General features: G+C 42.3%; 1 protein-coding gene across 1 annotated transcript in view; it reads left to right on the forward strand.

Annotated features, from left to right (window-relative positions):
- Positions 1-19,787, forward strand: part of LOC121626564 (dachshund homolog 2-like) — an 80,763-nt gene that overhangs the window by 26,016 nt on the left and 34,960 nt on the right. The window contains exon 2 of the mRNA XM_041965144.1: positions 19,142-19,257. Coding sequence (XP_041821078.1) covers positions 19,142-19,257 — 116 coding nt within the window. The remainder of the gene's footprint in view (positions 1-19,141; positions 19,258-19,787) is intronic.

The following is a 19,787-nucleotide window of genomic DNA, read 5'->3' on the forward strand; positions in this document are numbered from 1 at the left end:
GACCGGACTTCAAATACAGCTAAAGTACTTAGTTACTTTGTTCGTTTGAAAGTATGTGTGACGCTTCATTAAAAGCATCTTTTCAAAAGTGCTTCACGTGAATTAAAACGGGAGGGAAAATTCTCCCGCCGATGATGTCACAATGGGGAGTTTGTGATACCACGAGAAACACAGCGGTGACGGCTTCATTTGCATAGCCATTCACCGCACTTTGTAAAGCCAAAAGAACAAAACAGGAAAATTATCAGTCAGCTATAATTAATAGAAGACTAACGCTGACTCCATTAAAGTCCATAGCCGGTTAAGGCTGACTCGGCACAATCCAGAGAGCACATTGGACTCCCTGAAAACAGATTAACTAGACTACGGCAGCGTAATGAGGGCAATAACAGGCCGCTTTATTAAAAACAAAGTTTGGTCTGTGAAATGTAACCAGGCAGAGTCACGTTTTTACAGGCCGGCTGCTTCCAGGAAAGGGAATGACTGTCATACACACCGAGAGGCGTGCGTCACACCGGGCCTCATATTTACTGGAAGCACTGGTGAACTCACGAGCTGAAGCTTCTTACCATTCACTGCTGAGTCGCACAGACAGACTGATTGAAGAGGGTTTATTCATCTATAGACAGACAGAACAAAAGACGTGAAGACACATCCAGTGCATCGACTACACAGACGATTATTGATCGTTTGCAATAATTTGTGAGCAAGTCCTACAGGGTAGTTCTGGTAGTTGTAAACCTGGCCCCTGTTCTTACATGTTTTTGGGTTTAAATAGTTTTGGAATTGGTCCAGTCGATGCCTCAGCTGGCAGCCGTGACACAGGCTGCAGGGTCTGCGGCGTAACCCTGGGAGACAAATGTGTCCGTCGTCCACTGTACGTCCAATAAAGGTGGTTGTTTTTTGCCACTGAGAGACTCGGGTTGTTATTCTAGGTGTCTGACAGCGTTCTGGAAAGGATCCCTGCACAGGTAGACCTTTTTGTTAAAGAGTACGATCCTTTTTGTTTAACAAGAAGCAACCATTGGATCGCTCTGTCCAAAGTCACCAGACTCCTTTCACAAAAACAGCAATTTTTAACTGGCAAAACACAGGAGCTGCTAATCTACCGCTGCCTGGTCAGTTTGTTTAGTTTGTTTAGTTCAGATACAAACTGATATGTTAAAACAGAAAGTCACACAATAACACAGACAAACTAACTGACTGAGGCAGCAGTAGACCAGCAACTCCCATGTTCTGTGGGGTAAAATTACTATTTTTATCAATGGAGTCTGGTGATGTTGAACAGAGCACTAAAACAGCTGTTTCTGGTTAATCAAAAAGGTTCTTACTTTTTTCTGACCCATTACCAAATAGCTGAAGCTGAAGAAGCACCTGCACACGTGGTAGATCAGAAACCTGGATCAGGATCTGGATTTACATGCTGCAGTGCTCCAGGTGCACAATTTAATCCAGGCGGAACCAGGAAATTGTGTTCATGTAAACAGTCAAACGTCTCATCAATAAGATCAGATTTTCATGGACGTTAGCGAATGCAAAAACAGCTTAAACTGACATTGTTGCATGTAAAGTGGCCAGCACACCTCTTCATTTCCTCCTCTCCAGAGCTCACACCCTCATGCTCCAGCACACCTTGTGTCCTTTAATGCATAATGACAACGCTCCTGGTTCGGAGACCTGCTGAAATCCCCTGATGGCAGAATCTGTGTCATTTTGTATTAAATAGATTGTGTTTTGGAGCATAATGTTCCAGGGTGGCCCCTGAAATGAGGCGTTGCATCACTGTGAGCTCATGTATCCACTGCACCAGGAGCCTGAGCAGGTTTCATTCGACTCACGTTTGTTTGGTTTCTGTTTGTTTGATACCAATAAACCTGTTGGTTGATCATGAAAACTGTTCAGTTACACATTTTAATTCATTTTATTTTCTTTTTGTTGAAACTTTGGATTTCCTGCTAATATCATTCTCTTTCTGGGAAAGGATTTTGTGTTTTGCTACTGAAAATACAGATTTCACTCAAGTTAAATCTTCAGTTTGGTTGATTTGGACACCAGGTCTCAAGGATCTTCTTGTTAAATGCTTGTATAAGCTTTGAGTCTTTTAGTCTGTGATTAAAGAACATGTATGTATGTTTTTGTCTGCAGGCAAGAATATACCTCCAAGTAATTAAGATTAATTAGCATTTTCTGAGGTTTAAATGCAGCTTCTCTTTCATGTAAAGAAACATCCATAAATCTGCTTTTACAGAATGCTCCTTATAACTTCAGAACTTGCCTGAGAATCATCACGTTTTTAGGTTTCCTTCAGTCTCAAAGTGGCTCGTTAATAATTATCTGTACGTCCATGAGCACACGACAAACAGGAACTGCTAATCGCTCGTTCGGCAAACGTTTGATGGCCAAAATCCAAACAAGTATGGCGGCCCGCCAGTGTCCAGCTGATCGCCACAACAAACAGAGAAGAAGAGCGACGAAGACGGATAAACGTCAACAGAGGTGAAGCTGTACTTTGAAATGTTAGCATGGCCCGACAACAACAGCAATAATGGAGCAACTCCCTCGCCTCCCTCTTCCCACTGACTAACTGATAACAGAGGTAACAGCCTTATAAAGCGGTCCGGTGTGCGTCTAATCAAATATCATCGGCGGCCTCGTAAACTCTGCTCGGCTTCCTCTGACGGGCTCGTTTGCTCCACGTTTGGATCAGATCGGATTAAAATCACGCAGGTTGCGTGAAACAGCAGCACTTGTGTTTGCAGGAGAAGCTGGAAAGTCGTGCATTCGTCTTTAAAACGAACCGTTTGAATAACATGACCGTGACGTCCGTGCTGGGGGGGGCGCTGGTCGATGAGAGCGGGTCGGTAATTGCTTCAGCAGCTGCTGTTTGTGGCTTTACTTTCTGTTTTGGAGCAGAAGTTCCCTCGCTAACAACAGCAACACGGCTGAATATTCAACCTGCGAGGGATGAAGAGCCCCCATTCTCGAGCCAAAAAAAGCAAATGACGAAGCAGTTTTATTGTTGCGGTCGTTACCACGGTGATATATCGCCTCATCGCTGGACGTTCCTCCTGGATCTCCGCTCTAATTAGCCAGATTACTTCTCCCCCGGCCGAGGAAACGTGACGGTATCGCTTGTGTCATCTCCAGGCCGCCGTAGCTCGAGGGGGGAGCCACGGTCCTCGTCGTCTGGCCCCCGTCTGAGGTCGCAAAGGTCGCAGGAGGTTTAGGTTTTGGCTGTCGCTCTGTTTAATGTGGAGCTTTCTTTGGACTTTGATGAATATTCACCCCCAGTCCAGCAGAAAGAAAGATCCTGAGTCGTGTGGGTGTTCGAGCGGCGCCGCCATGTTTCCTTCAGAGGAAGTCGATGAAGCGGATTTCGTTTAATTCCACACTTTTTTCTTCGGTGTCAAAACCTGATTTTTATCATTTATTTCTTCCGTCAGAGCGTCAGAATTAAAAATGCAGTTTTTGCATTTGCTAACGTTCATGAAAAACGTCATGATTTATTTCTTTTATTAAAATTCTCTTGGATTAATCAACAAACACTCAAACGTGACGACGTAATTTGATCATATGATCATAATAATAATACGTTTTCAGGACTTCTTATAACAAATAATTAACAAAACAATTAAAAACGAAGATACGAAAGTGAAATCAACAAACATCAGAGGAAAAATGTGAAATATGCAGCGTATTAAACACCTCGAGCAGGAAAAGGGACGAACGTTAATGTCAATCTGTTGTTAGAATTTGTTTTTGCATCAGAATCTGATCCAGGATCACCCTGAAGTGATCTGACGTCCCGTCCAGCTCCCAGCTCGAGTGTATCAGCCGTGATGAAGGCAGAAAGGGGGGATTAAAGTGGTTCGAAGGGGCGCGTTGAAGCGCAGCCTGAGAACGACGACCGTCAGCCGTTAATAAAGTTGATATGTTAGTTCATCACTGTAAAACTTTACAGCTCTTTGAATGTTTATCATTTTTTATAATAACCAGCTCAGCGTGTGTGTTTTATTGCATCACTGTTATCACTTTTATAATGGCGAGCTGTGTGTGTGTGTGTGTGTGTGTGAGTGTGAGAGTGTGTGTTTCCTTACATGGCCAAGCCGACCTACCACGAGGGTGTAATAGAATAAAAGCTAATCTGTGTGTGTGTGTGTGTGTAATTCTGCAATAATAATATATTCTGGTAGAGTCAGTGTGTGTGTTTATGAAAGGAAGGAGCTGTGTGTGTGTGTGTGTGTGTGTGTGTGTGTGTGTGTGTGTGTGTGTGTGTGTGTGTGTGTGTGTGTGTGTGTCCACTGTGACCCAGTGTAAACTAATATTGATTCAGCTGTTGGTGTTATACACTAGTCATAAAACTGGACTTATTGTAGGATCCAGGCTTACCTTCTGACTGTGTGTGTGTGTTTGTGTGTGTGTGTGTGTGTGTGTGTGTGTGTGTGTGTGTGTGCTGCTGTCTTTGGGTATTGGCTTGGATTTAGACCGTGTGCGGTTAAATTTAAAAACCCAGTTTACGTGTCAAACAGGGTTTTGCTCACACTAAACGTTTCACACTGAAAATCGATTAAAGAAACTTCTTCGTTCTGCTGGCGAACAGCCGAGCGGCGCGTTGCTGCCCCCACCTGGTGGCCGGATGAACAGACCGCTTTGACGAACGTTGGCTGGTTCCTCACTTTGCTCTGACGAGGGTAAAGTCTAGTTTCACACGTGGTGGTAACTTCCTCCACCCTCAAACCCTTCAGTTTACCTCCACCCTCGCCTGGCTGAGCATCTCCCACAGTAACACAGCGGTTTCTCTTTGTTTCCGAAGCATCTCAGTGTACGTCTCTTCCTTATTTAACCAGTCGGCAATCGACCTGATTGGCTGATGGTCGACGCTTGTTTTTGTGCGTTACAGCACATTAAAACGTAGCAGACTCGGACCTGTAGGTCAGTCTTAAACCACAAGTACAAACGTTTTAAACAGTGCCGTTGTTTTTTTGTGCATTTATTCTGCTTTCTGCCGTCTCGACATCATTAGCAATGATTGGACAGTTTTGGTGATGTCATCCTGCATCATCAGCACGTCCACGAACCGAAGTCCCGTCTCTGACTTTAATGCTTCTTATGTGTTTATTCACGTTTCTCAAAGATCTAAAGAAGAAACTGATTATGAACATTATTATGATGACAAACCGGAGTCTTGTATGGCAGTTTTACGACGGGACTATTATGGGATGTCACACACTTTTTATTTACTTTTTATTGGACTTAAGCTCACAGAGGAGGATAAAAGCTAAATATATGAAAGATCACTTCCCTGGTGGTTCACAATCAGCAGAGTCCTGCTAAAATCACGTATCTGCTATAAAAATATACTGTTGTTGGTCTGCTTTGCTTTCACGGCGCAGACGGACCGCCAGAGTCCACTTTGAAGCAGACCCACCTCGGTCGGTGGGTCTTGATTGGAGCTCATTTGTTTGTTGAACGCTACCTGATCAGGACCAAACGGCGGACAGACACAGTTAGAGACCAGCTGGTGGACAAAGTGGAGCATTTAGCAGCTGAAGAGCCAGATATTTCCCTCAGGAGATGGTGGAGACCAAAAACAGAGCTAAAAGAGAGACTTGATGAATGATAATGTTGCTCTGTAGCTGCTGGATGTGCAAATAAGCAACTGTTCGTTAACAAATCCATCAGCTCAACTTGCTGAATATTTAGTGACGCATTAATGCGTTCATTACTGATACTGCAGCCGGTAAAGGTGAAGCTAATTTCAACTTGTTCAATAATAATACATCATAATTTATTAGCTCTATTCTTCGTTAATACTGTCTGTACTGTAATACTAATCTGCACAGTCACTAGTTACTACTGTTTTGGAATGAATGTAGGGGAGTAGATGTATGAAATAGCATAAAATGAAAATACTCATGTGAAGCACAAGTACCTTGGAGTTGTCATGAAGTGTAAGAAGTAAATGTACTTCGAGCGCTGCATGACGACGCAGTGACGAGTTTATGAACGAACTTTTCCCTGAAGCTCCGTTTTTAGGCTGCAAAGAAAGTGTGTCGGTTTGTCTTTTCCTGTCCTTGTGTATTTGTTTGTGCTCAAGATTGTGTGTGTGTGCGTGTGTGCAAGTGTGTGTGCGTGCATCTACATGTGTGTGTGTGCGTCTACACGTGTGTGTGTGTGTGTGTGTGATGTATGGGGCCGGTGAGTAATACTGCATGTGTCATTCTGTGTCCCCAGAGTTTCTTCTTCTCTTCTTCCCCTCTCTCTGTCTCTCTCTCTCTCCCCTCCTGTCCTTCCTCTCTCTCTCTCTCCCATCTGTCTTCTCTCTCTCTCTCTCTCTTTATTTCTTCGTCTCTCTTTTTTTTCTGTGACATTCCTGTCCGGCGCTGAGGGTGTCATCCTAGTTTTCTGCTGACTCGGTGCTTCACAGACACACACACACACACACACACACACACACACACACACACACACTCCAGCTGTTGAGAGCGTGGGCGTTTATTGGATTGTCTGTGTCCTCTATTTGGATAAGGAGAAAGGAAAGAGGGAAGAGAGAGCAAGACGGAGGGAACAAAGGAGGACAAGGAGTGACAAGAGGGGTGAGAGACGGAGAGAGAGAAAACAAAGGACAGAGACGAAGAATCAAAGGACACCGTGGAGGAAGAGAGGAAGAAGAAGAAGGTGGAGGAAGAGAGGAAGAATCTAATTAATACAAGCAAAGAGGAAGTGCATGAGGGAGAGAGGAAGTGATTATAAGATCATCTTAATATACTTTTTGAATAATAAGATCAGATTTTTTCAGTTATACAGTATAGATTAATATATAACAAACTAATATCAATATAATAAATTCATTTACATGTATCACTAATATTATAATAATAATTAGTATTCTTTTATTTTTTAGAATTAAATTGCTTTTATTTTGTAATTTAATTGTTTTCCAACACGTATATATTTTTACATATTTATATCCATTTGTTTATTCGAGGCATTTTTAATCAGCCAATGATCTGAATAGATTAATTAGTTGTGTAAAAAGCGTACATGTCTTAATCACAGTTGATGTGTTTACATGTGGAATTTATTGTGAGAATAACAGTTTTAACGCGGGAACGTGCACCAGGATGGTGTTTTAGAGCTGATCTGTATTTGCAGCCATAACAGCGATGAAATACAGTGTATTTTGTCATTTATGTCTGTTATTAATTCTCAGTGTTTTACAGTTTAATGACAGCTGAGAATGGAAGGACATGATCTGCATTATGACAAAGCCGAACACACTGAAGAAAGGAAATTAAAAAAAAAGAAAGAAAGAAAGAAAAAACATGTATTTGTACTGTTCTGCACAGCCGAACAGATGAAAGGCCATTCAGGTTCTTCACTGTTTTTAACTACAGCTCCCATGATGCACTTCTGTGCTACTGCATGTGCTGCTGCAGGATATTATGATAATTATAAAGCCGATTGATTTGAAATCGATATCTCAGTGTGAATAAGGATGTTAACGGATGTTAAAACTGATATTACTGCAATATGTAGAATAATCAGACTGATGTTCATTATATTCATTATTCCACCATCATGAATCACAACAGAGACAACAACTTAAAATTTTAACTTGAAATCATTAATTTAGACAGTCGGATGATAAACTGTAATATAATAATATTATCACCCGGCCCTCCTGAGTCATTATTCCACCTAAACTGTAAATTTGAACTATCCAGTAGCAGTTAGCCATTAGCTATGAGACAGAATATCATTATATAAATACTAAATTATCAATCAGCTATGGAGGATAATTATTATTACTCGCTCCATCCTCGCTGTGAACCACTGAGCCTTTCAATCATGATGCTATCAGCTGTTACCAATCAACCTGTTTACCTGTGGAATGATCCAAACAGGTGTTTTTGGAGCGTTCCACATCTTTCCCAGTCTTTAGTTGCTTCCTGTTTGAGACGAGTTGCTGCATCAGATTCAGAATCAGCAGATATTTACAAAAATCAACGAAGCTGATGAGCTCAAACATTAAATATATTGTCTTTGTGCTGTTTTCAGGTGAGTTTATGTGAGAAAGGATGAGCAGGTGATCTCATTATGTTTCATTTATGTTTAAAAGAGTCCCAACTTTATTGGAATCAGGTTGTAAACAGCAGCTCTGTGTATAAAATTAGACCGAACAAAAGTTGCATCTCTTTAACTTAAAAACTGAAGGTGATTTGAACCTTTAGTGCTGGTTTGTGTTCCTTTAAACGAGGCCAACAGCTAAAGATGGACGGCAGAGACCTGAGACAGCAGAGAGAGGGAGAGAGAGGGAGAGAGAGGGAGGAGAGATGAAGAGAGGCGAAGATAAAAGATGGTATAGGTATGAAGAGAGAGAGAGAGAGCAGATGTTCTGAAAGAACAATGGAGGGAGAGAGACATAAATGATGGTCGGTGAAAGAAAGAGAGTAAAATGAAGGGAGAGGGAGAGATGAAAGATGACAGGCGTGGGAGGCAGTGGGCGAGAGAGCTAGAGAGACATGGAAAGAGTGAGAGAGAGAGAGAGAGAGAGGCATGGGAGAAAGAGATAAAAGATGCTGGGTGGAGGAAAGAGCAGCCGAGGAGAGAGAGTGAGGGAGGGAGGGGTGTGAAAAAGAGGGAGAGAGAGGGAGTGTGTGTGTGTGTGTGTGTGAAAAGAGAGATGACAGGACGATGAAGAAGAGGAGGAGGAGGAGGAGGAGAAGAGGTGAGCGTCCTTGCACTGTCAGGGGCGATCGATGGCACATCATTTACATTACACTGACTTAACTGCAGGGAGAGAGAGAGAGAGAGAGATGGAGAGGGGGAGGCAGAGATTGATAGAGAGAGAGGGAGGGAGGAAAGGACAGGTAAAAGAAGAGGGAGGAATGGACGGAGGTGAAGGATGGAGAGACGGAGGGGCAGAAAATTAACTACAGCTGAGAAGAGATGGAGAGATGAAGGGGGGATAAAAAGGGATGAGATTGATCTGATGATGGTTGGGGCAACTCTTCTTCTTCTTCATTTTTGTCTCTCACCTCCCACACTCCTCCTCCCCCTCCCTCCCTCTCATGTGTCAAACGTCTCTCCTCATTACTTTCATCCCTCCTTCTCCAGCATCTCTCTCTCTTCCTCTATCTCATCTTCCTCCTCTGATCAACTCAGTGAGCCATGCTACCTGCTAACTGGTTAGCAATGCTACTAGCCTGTGTACACTCTTTTAACTTGTATCCTTTTTGGCTAATTGCGAATGCCAGAATGCTAACATGCTCACACTGAAAATGCTAACAGGCTGGCGTTTAGCAGGTATGACGTTTACCATGTTCACCATCTTAGTTTATCATGTTAGCATGCTAACACCTTCCTCTCTCTATCTTTCTTATGTTTAAGATCAGCACAATGAGCTAGCCAGTTTATGCTGTAATAAGACAACACGTAACCCTTATTCTTTTTGGCTAATTGCATATGCCAGAATGCTAACATGCTCACATTGAAAATGCTAGCAGGCTTTCGTTTAGCAGGTATGACGTCTACCACGTTCACGATCTTAGTTTATCATGTTAGCATGCTAACATGTCTGTCTGTCCTCATCTTATGTTTCTACTCTGAGCAAAGATCATCACAGGGAACTACCCTAACTGGTTAGCAATGCTGCTAGCCTGTTTATCCCTTTTGGGATGCAAAAGGTGCATCTTTCTTTTTTTAATTTTCTTTCTTCAGTGTGCTGCGTGTGTTCGGCTTCGTCATAATGCAGAGTGCAAACATCAGCATGCTAAAATGCTTACAAAGAGCATAGCTTAGCTTAGTTTAGCATGTTAGCATGTCTTACTTACATTTTTCCAGTGAGCAAAGATCAACACGGTGAGCCACCCTACCTCAGTGTGCTAACATGTACAAAATGTTGACATGCTAATGTTCCTCATCTTAGTTTGGAGTGTTAGCGTGCTAATGTGTGCTAATTAGAAGTGAGCTTATTGAGTGTCCATTTGTCCAGCACGTTATCTGTCTATCCAATCCTGCGTCCCTCTGTTCATTCCTCCCTCCCTCCCCCCTTCATACCATATGTGACATTCCTTCTCAATGTGGCGCATTGAAAACTTCCTGTTGTTATAGTTTGTTATGAGCACTTCAAAGAGCTGGAGGGAGGGGGGACATGGACACAGAGAGAACATGGAGTCTGTTATAGTTTTACCTCTTAAATGCTAACATGTGAGAGCACCGTGTATGCCTGTATGAATTATCCCTGCCTCTGTGTGTGTGTGTGTGTGTGTGTGTGTGTGTGTGTGTGTGTGTGTGTGTGCCCACATGCCTAGGAAGTAAGGTAATGGCGCTTAAAGCCATCACACGCTCACACACACTCATGCAGACATGCAGACACACGTTAGCCCATCGACCTGTATAACTTGTCTCGTCAGCGATTGTGTGTCGCTCCCTCAGTGTGTGTGTGAGTGAGTGTGTGTGTGTGTGTGTGAGTGTGTGTGTGCGTGTGTGAGTGTGCAGTGTTTAATATTTAATAGGTGCTGGTTAAAAATGCAGGAGTGTTTTTGTCTCTTGTCCCGTAGCACACCTGTTCCTCTGGAGAGAGAGAGAGGGAGAGAGGGAGAGAGGGATAGAGGGAGAGAGAGAGAGAGAAAAAGAGGGAAAGAGAGAGAGAAGCGGATGGATGGAACTATAGATAGATGGAACGGATGGAGGAATAGATGATGGATAGGTGGATGGACTGAGACGGATGGACAGATGGAAACTAGCTGGATGGATGAATAGATAGACTGACAGATATATATATGGATGGATGGAAGGATACATACATGAACCAATCAAGAGGCAGATAGAGAGATGATGATGATAACAGGATGGATGGTGGAAGGATAGATAGAGAGACAGAAAAATGGATGGATGATTGATGATGATGTGAAAGATGGAATGATGGATGGATGGATGGATGGACTGAATGATAGTTGGATGGCTGGATGATAGATGATGGACGGATGGTTAATGTGAAAGATAGAAGGTTGGATGTATGGATTGAATGATAGACGGATGGATGGTTGGATGGTTGGATGGATGAACAAATAATGAATGATAGGTGCATGACTGTCGATTGATTGAAGGATGGATGGATGATGGATGGATTGATAGAAAGACTGATTGAAGGTTGGATGAATGAATGGTTGATGGATAGATAGGAATTGATGGTTGGATGAAAGGATGGCTGGATGGAGTGGATGAAAGATGATAAATACAGAAGGAGAGACAGGAAGTAGAAGGACGGCGAGTAACTACAATAAGCGGAGAAAGAGAATAGATGAACAGAGGGGAGAAAAAGCGAGGGATGAAGAGAGGAGAGCGGTGTCATCAGGTAATCAATGTAGTTTTCCTGTTTCCCTCCACTCTGTGTTTTAAGGTGATTTTTTCTTCCTTATTATTCTCGCTCTACTTCCCTTATCAATCAATACTTATTATTGGCCCGCTCACTCTGCCTCTGTCCATTTCTACTCGTCCTTCTTTCCTTCTCTCTATCTTTTACCCTCGGTCAAAAAGAAAGGCCGAAAAAGAGAGAGGAAGGAAACGCGCGCGCACACACACACACACACACACACACACACACACAATGAAGTCATTCATCTGTCCAATCAAAGAGGCGGAAGCCCAGAGAAAAGTAAACATCCATCTCTCTCTCTCTTTCTTTCTCTCTGTCTCGTTCGCTCCGTGAGTCCGTGAGCGTCCATGATTATGATGCCCTGTGTGTGTGTGTGTGTGTGTGTGTGTGTGTGTGTGTGTGTGTGTGTGTGTGTGTGGACAGACATATATCCCATTTCTCTGGTGTCTCTTTAAAAAGAATAGAGAGAGAGAGAGAGAGAGATCTGACACGATTTATGATGGGCGAGAGATGTGGGGAGACAGAAAACAGACAGAGGGAGGTGGTGGAGTCTAAAAAGAGAAGAACGGAGAGGAGGAAGAAAGAAAGAGAAGACGGAAAAACAGAGAAAGTAATGAAGAGAGAGAATGGAGAGAAGAAGAGGAAGAAAGAGAGAGAGAGGAAGAAAGGATTAATCGATGGAGAGGTTGTGACATCATCATTTGACCTCAAGCTGGGGGAGGGCAGAGGATGAAAGATGGAGTGAGGAGGAAGGTGAGGGAGATGGATGGAGAGATGGGTAGATTAATGGAGCAATACATGGAAAAAGAGGAGTGACAGTGGAACTGGAATTAAGAATCATTTACAGTCAAAACGGTAAAAAAGGAAGAAGAAGAAATCAAAGTTTTTTTCTGTTTAAAGGGGCGGCAGCTCCGTTATTAGCAGACTTTCTATTGGCTCAGCGTCGGTGTGGGCGGGCACTGAAACTAGTTCGCCACATCCCGACAGGCAGCTGACCAGCGGCTGCTTCCTGCTGCGGATTTCTTCTTCTTTGGTGATTCGGCTGGTGATGAAATGATCTAGTGGCGGGGTCCGCCACTCATGCACATAAACATGAACGAATGAATCAGTGGAAGTATTATATACAAGTATGTACACGTAGTATTTAAGCTCAGGTCAGACTGCAGGTCTCACAGGTAAATAACTGAAAAGGAATTGTGGCAAAATAATAATAATTGGAATTAAAATTGTAATATTAATCTGCACACTTGATCAAACAGAACACACCTTTGCCAACATGAAAAAAACAAAAACAGAACAGAATACGCTCCAGGAATAAAACGGAAACACGTCCATCTGTAATTAAAACTGAAAGTCTGCACAGAAAACATCAGATGAAGGTCGAGTAAAATCAAACTGAAGGTTACGGTAAATTAGAAATATATTTTTTAAAAATGCCTAAAAATAAATGAATGAAAAGGAGTAAAAATAAGGAAAACTTTTAGAATTAAACACATGAAATAAATGTGAAAACAGAATCATTGTCAGATCCAATGAAATTCATCTGGACACCAAAAATATACAAAACCACATTTGAGCGCGATGCGGGGGGGGGGGGGGGGGGGGGTCCGAGAACAAAGACGAATCTGAATCTCCAGATGACGAAGGATTAGACAGGAAACCGATGAATAAAGCAGAGGCCGAAAAATAACAAGAAGAAGAAGAGGAGGAGGAGGAGGAGGAGGAGGAGAAGGAGGAGAAATAGATCAGCGCACTGATGGAGAGATAAAAGAAGAGAGGGAGAGAAAGATGAAAGATTTTAGCTAAAGAGGGCTGACCCCTCGCTCTACCCCACGTATTGACCGCACCAGGCTTTGATAAACTACACTCTGTGTGTGTGTGTGTGTATGTGTGTGTGTGTGTGTGTGTGTGTGTGTGTGTGTGTGTGTGTGTGTGTGTGTGACCTCTGCACGTTCCGAGCTAAATCAATCTGTCAAACGTGTTAGCGAGGCTGTGCTTATTCACCGCCATGCCTGTTTGTATGTGTGTGTGAGTGTGTGTGTGTGTGTGTGTGTGTGTGTGTGTGTGTGTGACCGACCCTGACCGGCCATCAGAGCCAATGACGGAGTATTGATCAAGGCTCCGTCGCCATAGAAACGGCCATTTGGGAGGACAGGCGAGGGTGCGCGTGTGTCAAAGTGGGAAGACTTACTTCAAGGTGGCTCATCAGATCATCTGGTGTGTGTGTGTGTGTGTGTGTGTGTGTGTGTGTGTGTGTGTGTGTGTGTGTGTGTGTGTGTGTGTGTGAAATGTCAGCTTCATGTTTTCCATTCGCGGCGTGTTTTTGTGTTCTTGGCCAATTAAAAGGTCATCAAAAAACAAAAAATACATCAGCAGCAAACATTTTGAACCTGCTGTGTCTCATTTTAATTAACATCAATAAATCATTAGCTCTTTAATTATGAGACATTATTATAATTACTGCCAACAAACGGGAGCAGACTGTCTGCCTCTCGCTGCCTCCGCTCTGTGTGCTGCTTTCTGAACCGCTGTCAGGTTCTGAAGGGAAATCTGCATCGATTTACGGCACAAAACAGGAAAAATGACGACGTCCATTCAACTCTTATTTAATTTTATACTTTAATTAGAAATTACGGCCTTTTAGCTCTAATTTAAAATGCTCAAAAAGGGCAACAAGCAGCTAATGTGTTTTTATTCTGGCGAAGGCTGGACAAAAATCCAATATTATCATTTAACTCTCAGTTGAACTCTTCAAAAATAAGTGACGTAAATGAACAGTTTGACTGAGGAGACGTTTGATTTAGTCGTTAACGAACTGCTGAGCGGAACATTTAAAGCTGAAAGATCTGTGGCGGACAAATGATCTGTGCATCAGCCTCTAGTTATCAGGTGATGCAGATGTAACACCTGTGAAAAGCTAACATCTGCTAACTGTGTCAGACATGCTAATGCAGAAGTCAGGCTCCAAAAAATGCTCCAAATTAATAATAATTAATTGACCAGCAATGTTTACAGACCTTGCGACCGGGAACACACCTGTATGATATTTGCTCTTCCCACCCTGAGCGTGACATCACAGGAAAATGGCCGCCGTGTGAATGTGTTCTATTCAAAGCCGAACTGGCTGATGACAGGAAGCGACAGAAGAGAGACAGGTGTGTTGGTTAGTCTGCTTCCTGCAGGACTCGGCTCGCTGACGGGGTGAATGTGTGCAGGTAAGGAGGTCGGGGGGGTCAAAGGTCGCTGGCTTACCTGTCCTGTAATGATTTCAGTGTTTGGGACAAATGGGCTTGTTTCTATTTAAGGGTTTGAATGCAGTCAAGGTTCAGGGTTAACCAATGAATTTAGGTCAGTGGACTGCCAGTGTGTGTGTGTGTGTACCTCTGTGTACATGAGTGTGTATGTGAGTGTATGTACTTCAGCTTCTACATGCATGGTGTGTGTGTGTGTGTATGATGTGTGTGACCTGCTCTTTGTTCCTGTGCTCGGTGCAGTAAGGAGAGTGGACCGTTGACGAGGATTAATGCCCAACATATGGCAACCCTACGGGACACACACACACACACACACACACACACACACACACACACTGCAGTCATTACTCTGAACAAAGAACTGTAAGGCTAATGAGAAGGCGATATCATGTGTCCTTTGCGCACACACACACACACACATGGCATGGATTCACGTGGATACACATACACACTTTAATGTTGCTTATACATGGATGGATGCAGATGAACACACACACACACACACACACACACACACACCTGGTACTGTAACATGTATCCATTGTGAGTGTATGTGTGTACGTGGGAGTTGAAAGGTAGCAGGGGGTTTGTTGATGGAAAGGCTTTAAGGTTTGAATGCAAACACCTGTGTGTGTGTGTGTGTGTGTGTGTTTGTGTGTGTGTGTGTAAGCGAGGGAAAGAATAGTGTGTTCATTGTACAGGTGTGTGTGTGATTGAAGGAGAAAGAGAGGGAGAGGTTAAGCAGAGTTCAGAGGAAAAGTGAAGGTTCATGTTTTCATTTCTTCATGCTCCTCTGCCTCTCTCACCTAGTGTGTGTGTGTGTGTGTGTGTGTGTGTGTGTGTCTTTTTCTCACGTACAGGATCACACCCCAAAACATTTTCAGGCATTTTCTCTCCATATTTTTTTTTACACTTTCACTTTTCCCTCTTTCTACCACTCCCAGTGGGATCTGACTCACATGTTCCTGAAATGTCCAAAATCTATTCTATTCTATTCTATTCTATTCTATTCTATTCTATTCAACTGTAAAACAGAGAATTTTGCAATTTGCCAACCTGGAGCTGCAATTTATAAAAGTCAGAATTTAGAAAAATGAAAAAATGAAAAATGGAAAACACAGAAAAAACAAAATAACATTTGAAAAAGAAGTTGGTGTAACAACGAAAAGAAAATGTGACAAAGTGCAGCGTAAACAAACAGCGAGTAAATGACGAACATGAAGCAGGTGACTTAAACGTCCCTTGACGAGGCACAAGAACGGAAACTTCCTCGAATTAGGACAAACTGAATTTCCATCATGTTTTCCACTTTTTTTTCCCACCATTTGAGGTTTGATGCTCTTTAACTACGTCATCTGGTTGCGCCCTCTTCTTCTACAGTAGATTAATGCCGCCAGATTAAAGAATTAGCGCCACCTACTGCTTATCTCGATGAATCCGCTCCTGATATTCGCATAACTAGTGAATAAAAATGTGCATAAACTTGTATTTTCTTTACCTGATTGTCTAAAAATTCAGTTAAAATTTGAACTAAATTTGGCCAGTAGGTCCCTGAATTTAGACAAATTAGAATTTTACCAGATAAAAATGCTCACTGCTATTTTGTTAGCTCTCGCTAGCTAGCTAGTTAATGTTAGCTCTGTGACTTGTTTTACCCCATTTCAACCCTTGAAGGAAAGCCTTAGTTAGTCCTTCACACGCTGTGTTTTATTATTATTATTTATTTGTGTATTTGATAGGGACGGAGCATGTTAATGAGCAACAGGATAAAACACAAGATGTAAGCGTGACAAATTTGAGTAAGAATGCTAGTTTACAGCCGTATTCCCTGCGCAGGTAACAAAAACAGTAGCATTACAAATAACAAGATACAAATATACAACACACAAGTATAAAAAGAAAAAATCAGCACGTCCAGTTCTGTTTAGCTTAACCCTTTTTTCTAGTCTTAAAAGTGGGATTTTGATGGCTACACATGCTATCATGCTAACAGACTGAGGCTAAAGCTACATGTCTCAGGCTAAAGGTACAAAAAATCCAGAGAAGACACAGAAATAATTGTGCTGTAGCTAGTTAGCATAGCACAGTTAGCATGTCTCTAGTAAACAACGCTGACGTTAGCTACATTCATGCTTTACTGTTTACATTTTCAAAGAATATATATTTCTTTTTAATTAGAGGAAAGGCTACTGATGAGGAACACTATCCCAGGTAACGAGCTGGTTGCTGGAGGGTAAAATCCAATAGAGCTTTTTTTTTTTTTTACCATACTATGCAAAGTATTTAATGTAGCTTAGCGAGCTAATGTTAGGCTGCTCTTTAGCCTTGTAAGTAATGCTTGGTTAACTGCTGTAGGTAGACAGCTAGCTGGACATGCTAATGTTAGCAGCTTATATTAACGCACAGTTAAATCAGTTTATTACAGTTTGCTTGTTTGTTTATTTTCTGTTTTCTGTCCCCTTCCAGCCTCTTTATTCATTCTGGGTTTCTTCTGTTCCCTTCTCTTCTATTTTCACTGTGGTGATGTCTTGTACAGGTTTTAGTTTTTTGCTCCTCTCTCTCTCTCCCTCTCTCTCTAGGTGTAAATGACTTTGGACGGCCATCTGTTACTTAGCCACCCTGCAGAGAGTTGGCCTGCATGCGCACCTCCTGTGTGTGTGTGCACCTTCCTTTATGTTCAGTTGCACGTGTGCAGTTACTGTATTCTCGTGCGCGTGCGTGTTTATTTATGCCTACGTGCACATGCATAATACAGTAGGTTATGCGTGTGTGTGTGTGTCAGAGCTGAAGAGAGGGAGGACGGCTTGTGTTGAGGATGTGTATTCATGCCCACTTGCACATGTAGAACATGTATTCCTGTGCTCGTGTGTGGATGTGAGAGTGTTTTACATCAGTGTTCGCATATTTAGCCCCAGTCAACGCTAATGTCTGCTTTTCTGTCTCTCCAATTCTGTATTTAAACAGATCCTTTGGCAACAAAGACCGAAAAATCTGTAAATATATATATTAAGTTATAGTCATTAGTGTCTCCTGCTTGTGGCCTCTTCACAATAAAAGTCTTCCAGCTGCAAAGACAAAAGAAAGACATTAAATTGTTTCATGGTGTTTCATACCCAGCAGCCAGAAACCGAAAAGAAACCAAATTAACTGGATTTTACTGTTTTATTTAGTGAATTAGCTGTTCAGTTTTATTTCCTGGTAATTCTTTACATCTTTTCTATAATTAGTTCCAAATAACTTGATTATTTTCTGGAAACTTTGTAGGAAATCATTAGTGAATTATACAGACCCATAAAATGAAGTGTTACAGCTTAATTTCCCAGCATTAAACCTCTGAATTCCCAGAATTTAGCCACAGCCCTGGCCATTAGAGGGCTTTTATTGTGAAGGAGCTGAATGCTGACTTCTAAATAAGCTCACTATTAAAAGCATTTTGATTATTATTCATGTTCTTTGGTACTGAATCGCGATCTTTGTGATATAAAATATGATAAAACAGTCCAAGTGAATTGATCAGAGATCTGATATTTGTCGCGTCAGGATTCTTCTTCTGTTGTTTCATGTCAAAGCTGAACACGCTGATGACTTCCTGCTGGTTTTAGTACTTTGAGGTGTGAAAATGTCAGAGAAAAGATCGCTTCATTTCCCCCGGAGACACGAACTGTAAGAACGACTCAGTCCTGGAATCAGCCAATCAGCTGTAACGTCGCTGTTCTCCAGTATGGCGGCCAGCGGCGGCGCCCTGACACGACTGTGCGCCGCGTGCTGTCACTTTGTGATTTCATTACGTGTGAGCGACCTGCTGGAGCATCCAGCTGTCAGCCTCCACCGCTGAAGTGCTGCTCCACCAGCTTTTTACATTTAACAAACGTGAGATTGAAACATGACTTTATACTGAAGGTGTAAATCAAGTAAATAAAAATCAGCTATCTCTTGATTAATGGCAGTAAATTGAAATATGGAGCAGTAAATTAACAGAAAAGTCACAATTTTTCATGTTTTTCAGTCAAAATATGATCCAATTTTTCATTGTTTGGACTTACTTTCAGCATTTTTTTAATTAATTTTACTCAACTACAAAGACAAATGAAACGAAACAGTCATCAAAACAGGTGTAATAGGTTCCAGCTGTGATGATAAACACAAGTTAGCATGTAATAATCAGACTGAATATGAGCACAGACGTAATAAATACATAAAACGTTAAACATTTTATACACAATGAGGAGTTTCTGATCCAGTACTTAATAAAATTATGGACAATATGGATGTTTCCTTTTAGTTCCTAAACATTCCTAAACAAAGTCCAAACTGGACCTGACGTCCTTATTGTCATGGAGGAATCTGGTTTTGTATGATTGTGGGTCACATAGATGCGGATCACATGGGATGACACGTATAGATTCGCTCCCCCGGTAACAGTCCAACAACCCCGATCCCGTCGTCTCTCTGCACTCACTGCTGTGGATCTAATTCTGTGTCATCTCCGTCTCTCCCCCTCCAGCTCTCGTCCGGGCCGTCCTCCGAAGCGCTGTGCTGGTGCAGGGATCCAGGAAAGCCCCAGGCTGCTGCACCCGGGTCTCCCCGGCCTGCTGTCCCCCAACCTGCTGTCGCACACCGGTAAGACTCAGACTTTCATTCCTTCATCCACGCTTTTCTTCCTCTCTCTGGCTTTATTTGGTTTGTTTAACTGAGGTAATACAGCTGGATGTTGTTACATAGCGTGCCTGCAAAAACCACGCATCTCCAAAATGTCAACTTTTAATGGTTGAAGATATAGAACCCTGCATTTCTCAGGGAAATCAATGGGTTTTACTGTAGGTTATCAAGTAACCCATACAGGAGCACACATTTAAAATCACTACATCTGGAGATACAAGGTTTTCACCAGACAGCAACTATATGTTCTAAAACTGCGTGTTCCTCTGTGTGCATGTACTGCACGACTGTGTATGCACTGACAGAAGAGTGTGTATGTGTATATGCATGCAACCATGTACAACCGAAAAAAACATCAGTAAAACACGAATCAATCATTTCCAATCAAACTGTTTCCTGACAACAGTTTCCTGAGTCCAGGTATTAATCTCCTTCATCCAATCATCGCTCCATCCTCGCTGTGAACCGCTGAGCCTTTCAATCATGATGCT

This window comes from Chelmon rostratus, chromosome 23, assembly GCF_017976325.1.
Source record: "Chelmon rostratus isolate fCheRos1 chromosome 23, fCheRos1.pri, whole genome shotgun sequence".
NCBI lineage: Eukaryota > Metazoa > Chordata > Actinopteri > Chaetodontiformes > Chaetodontidae > Chelmon > Chelmon rostratus.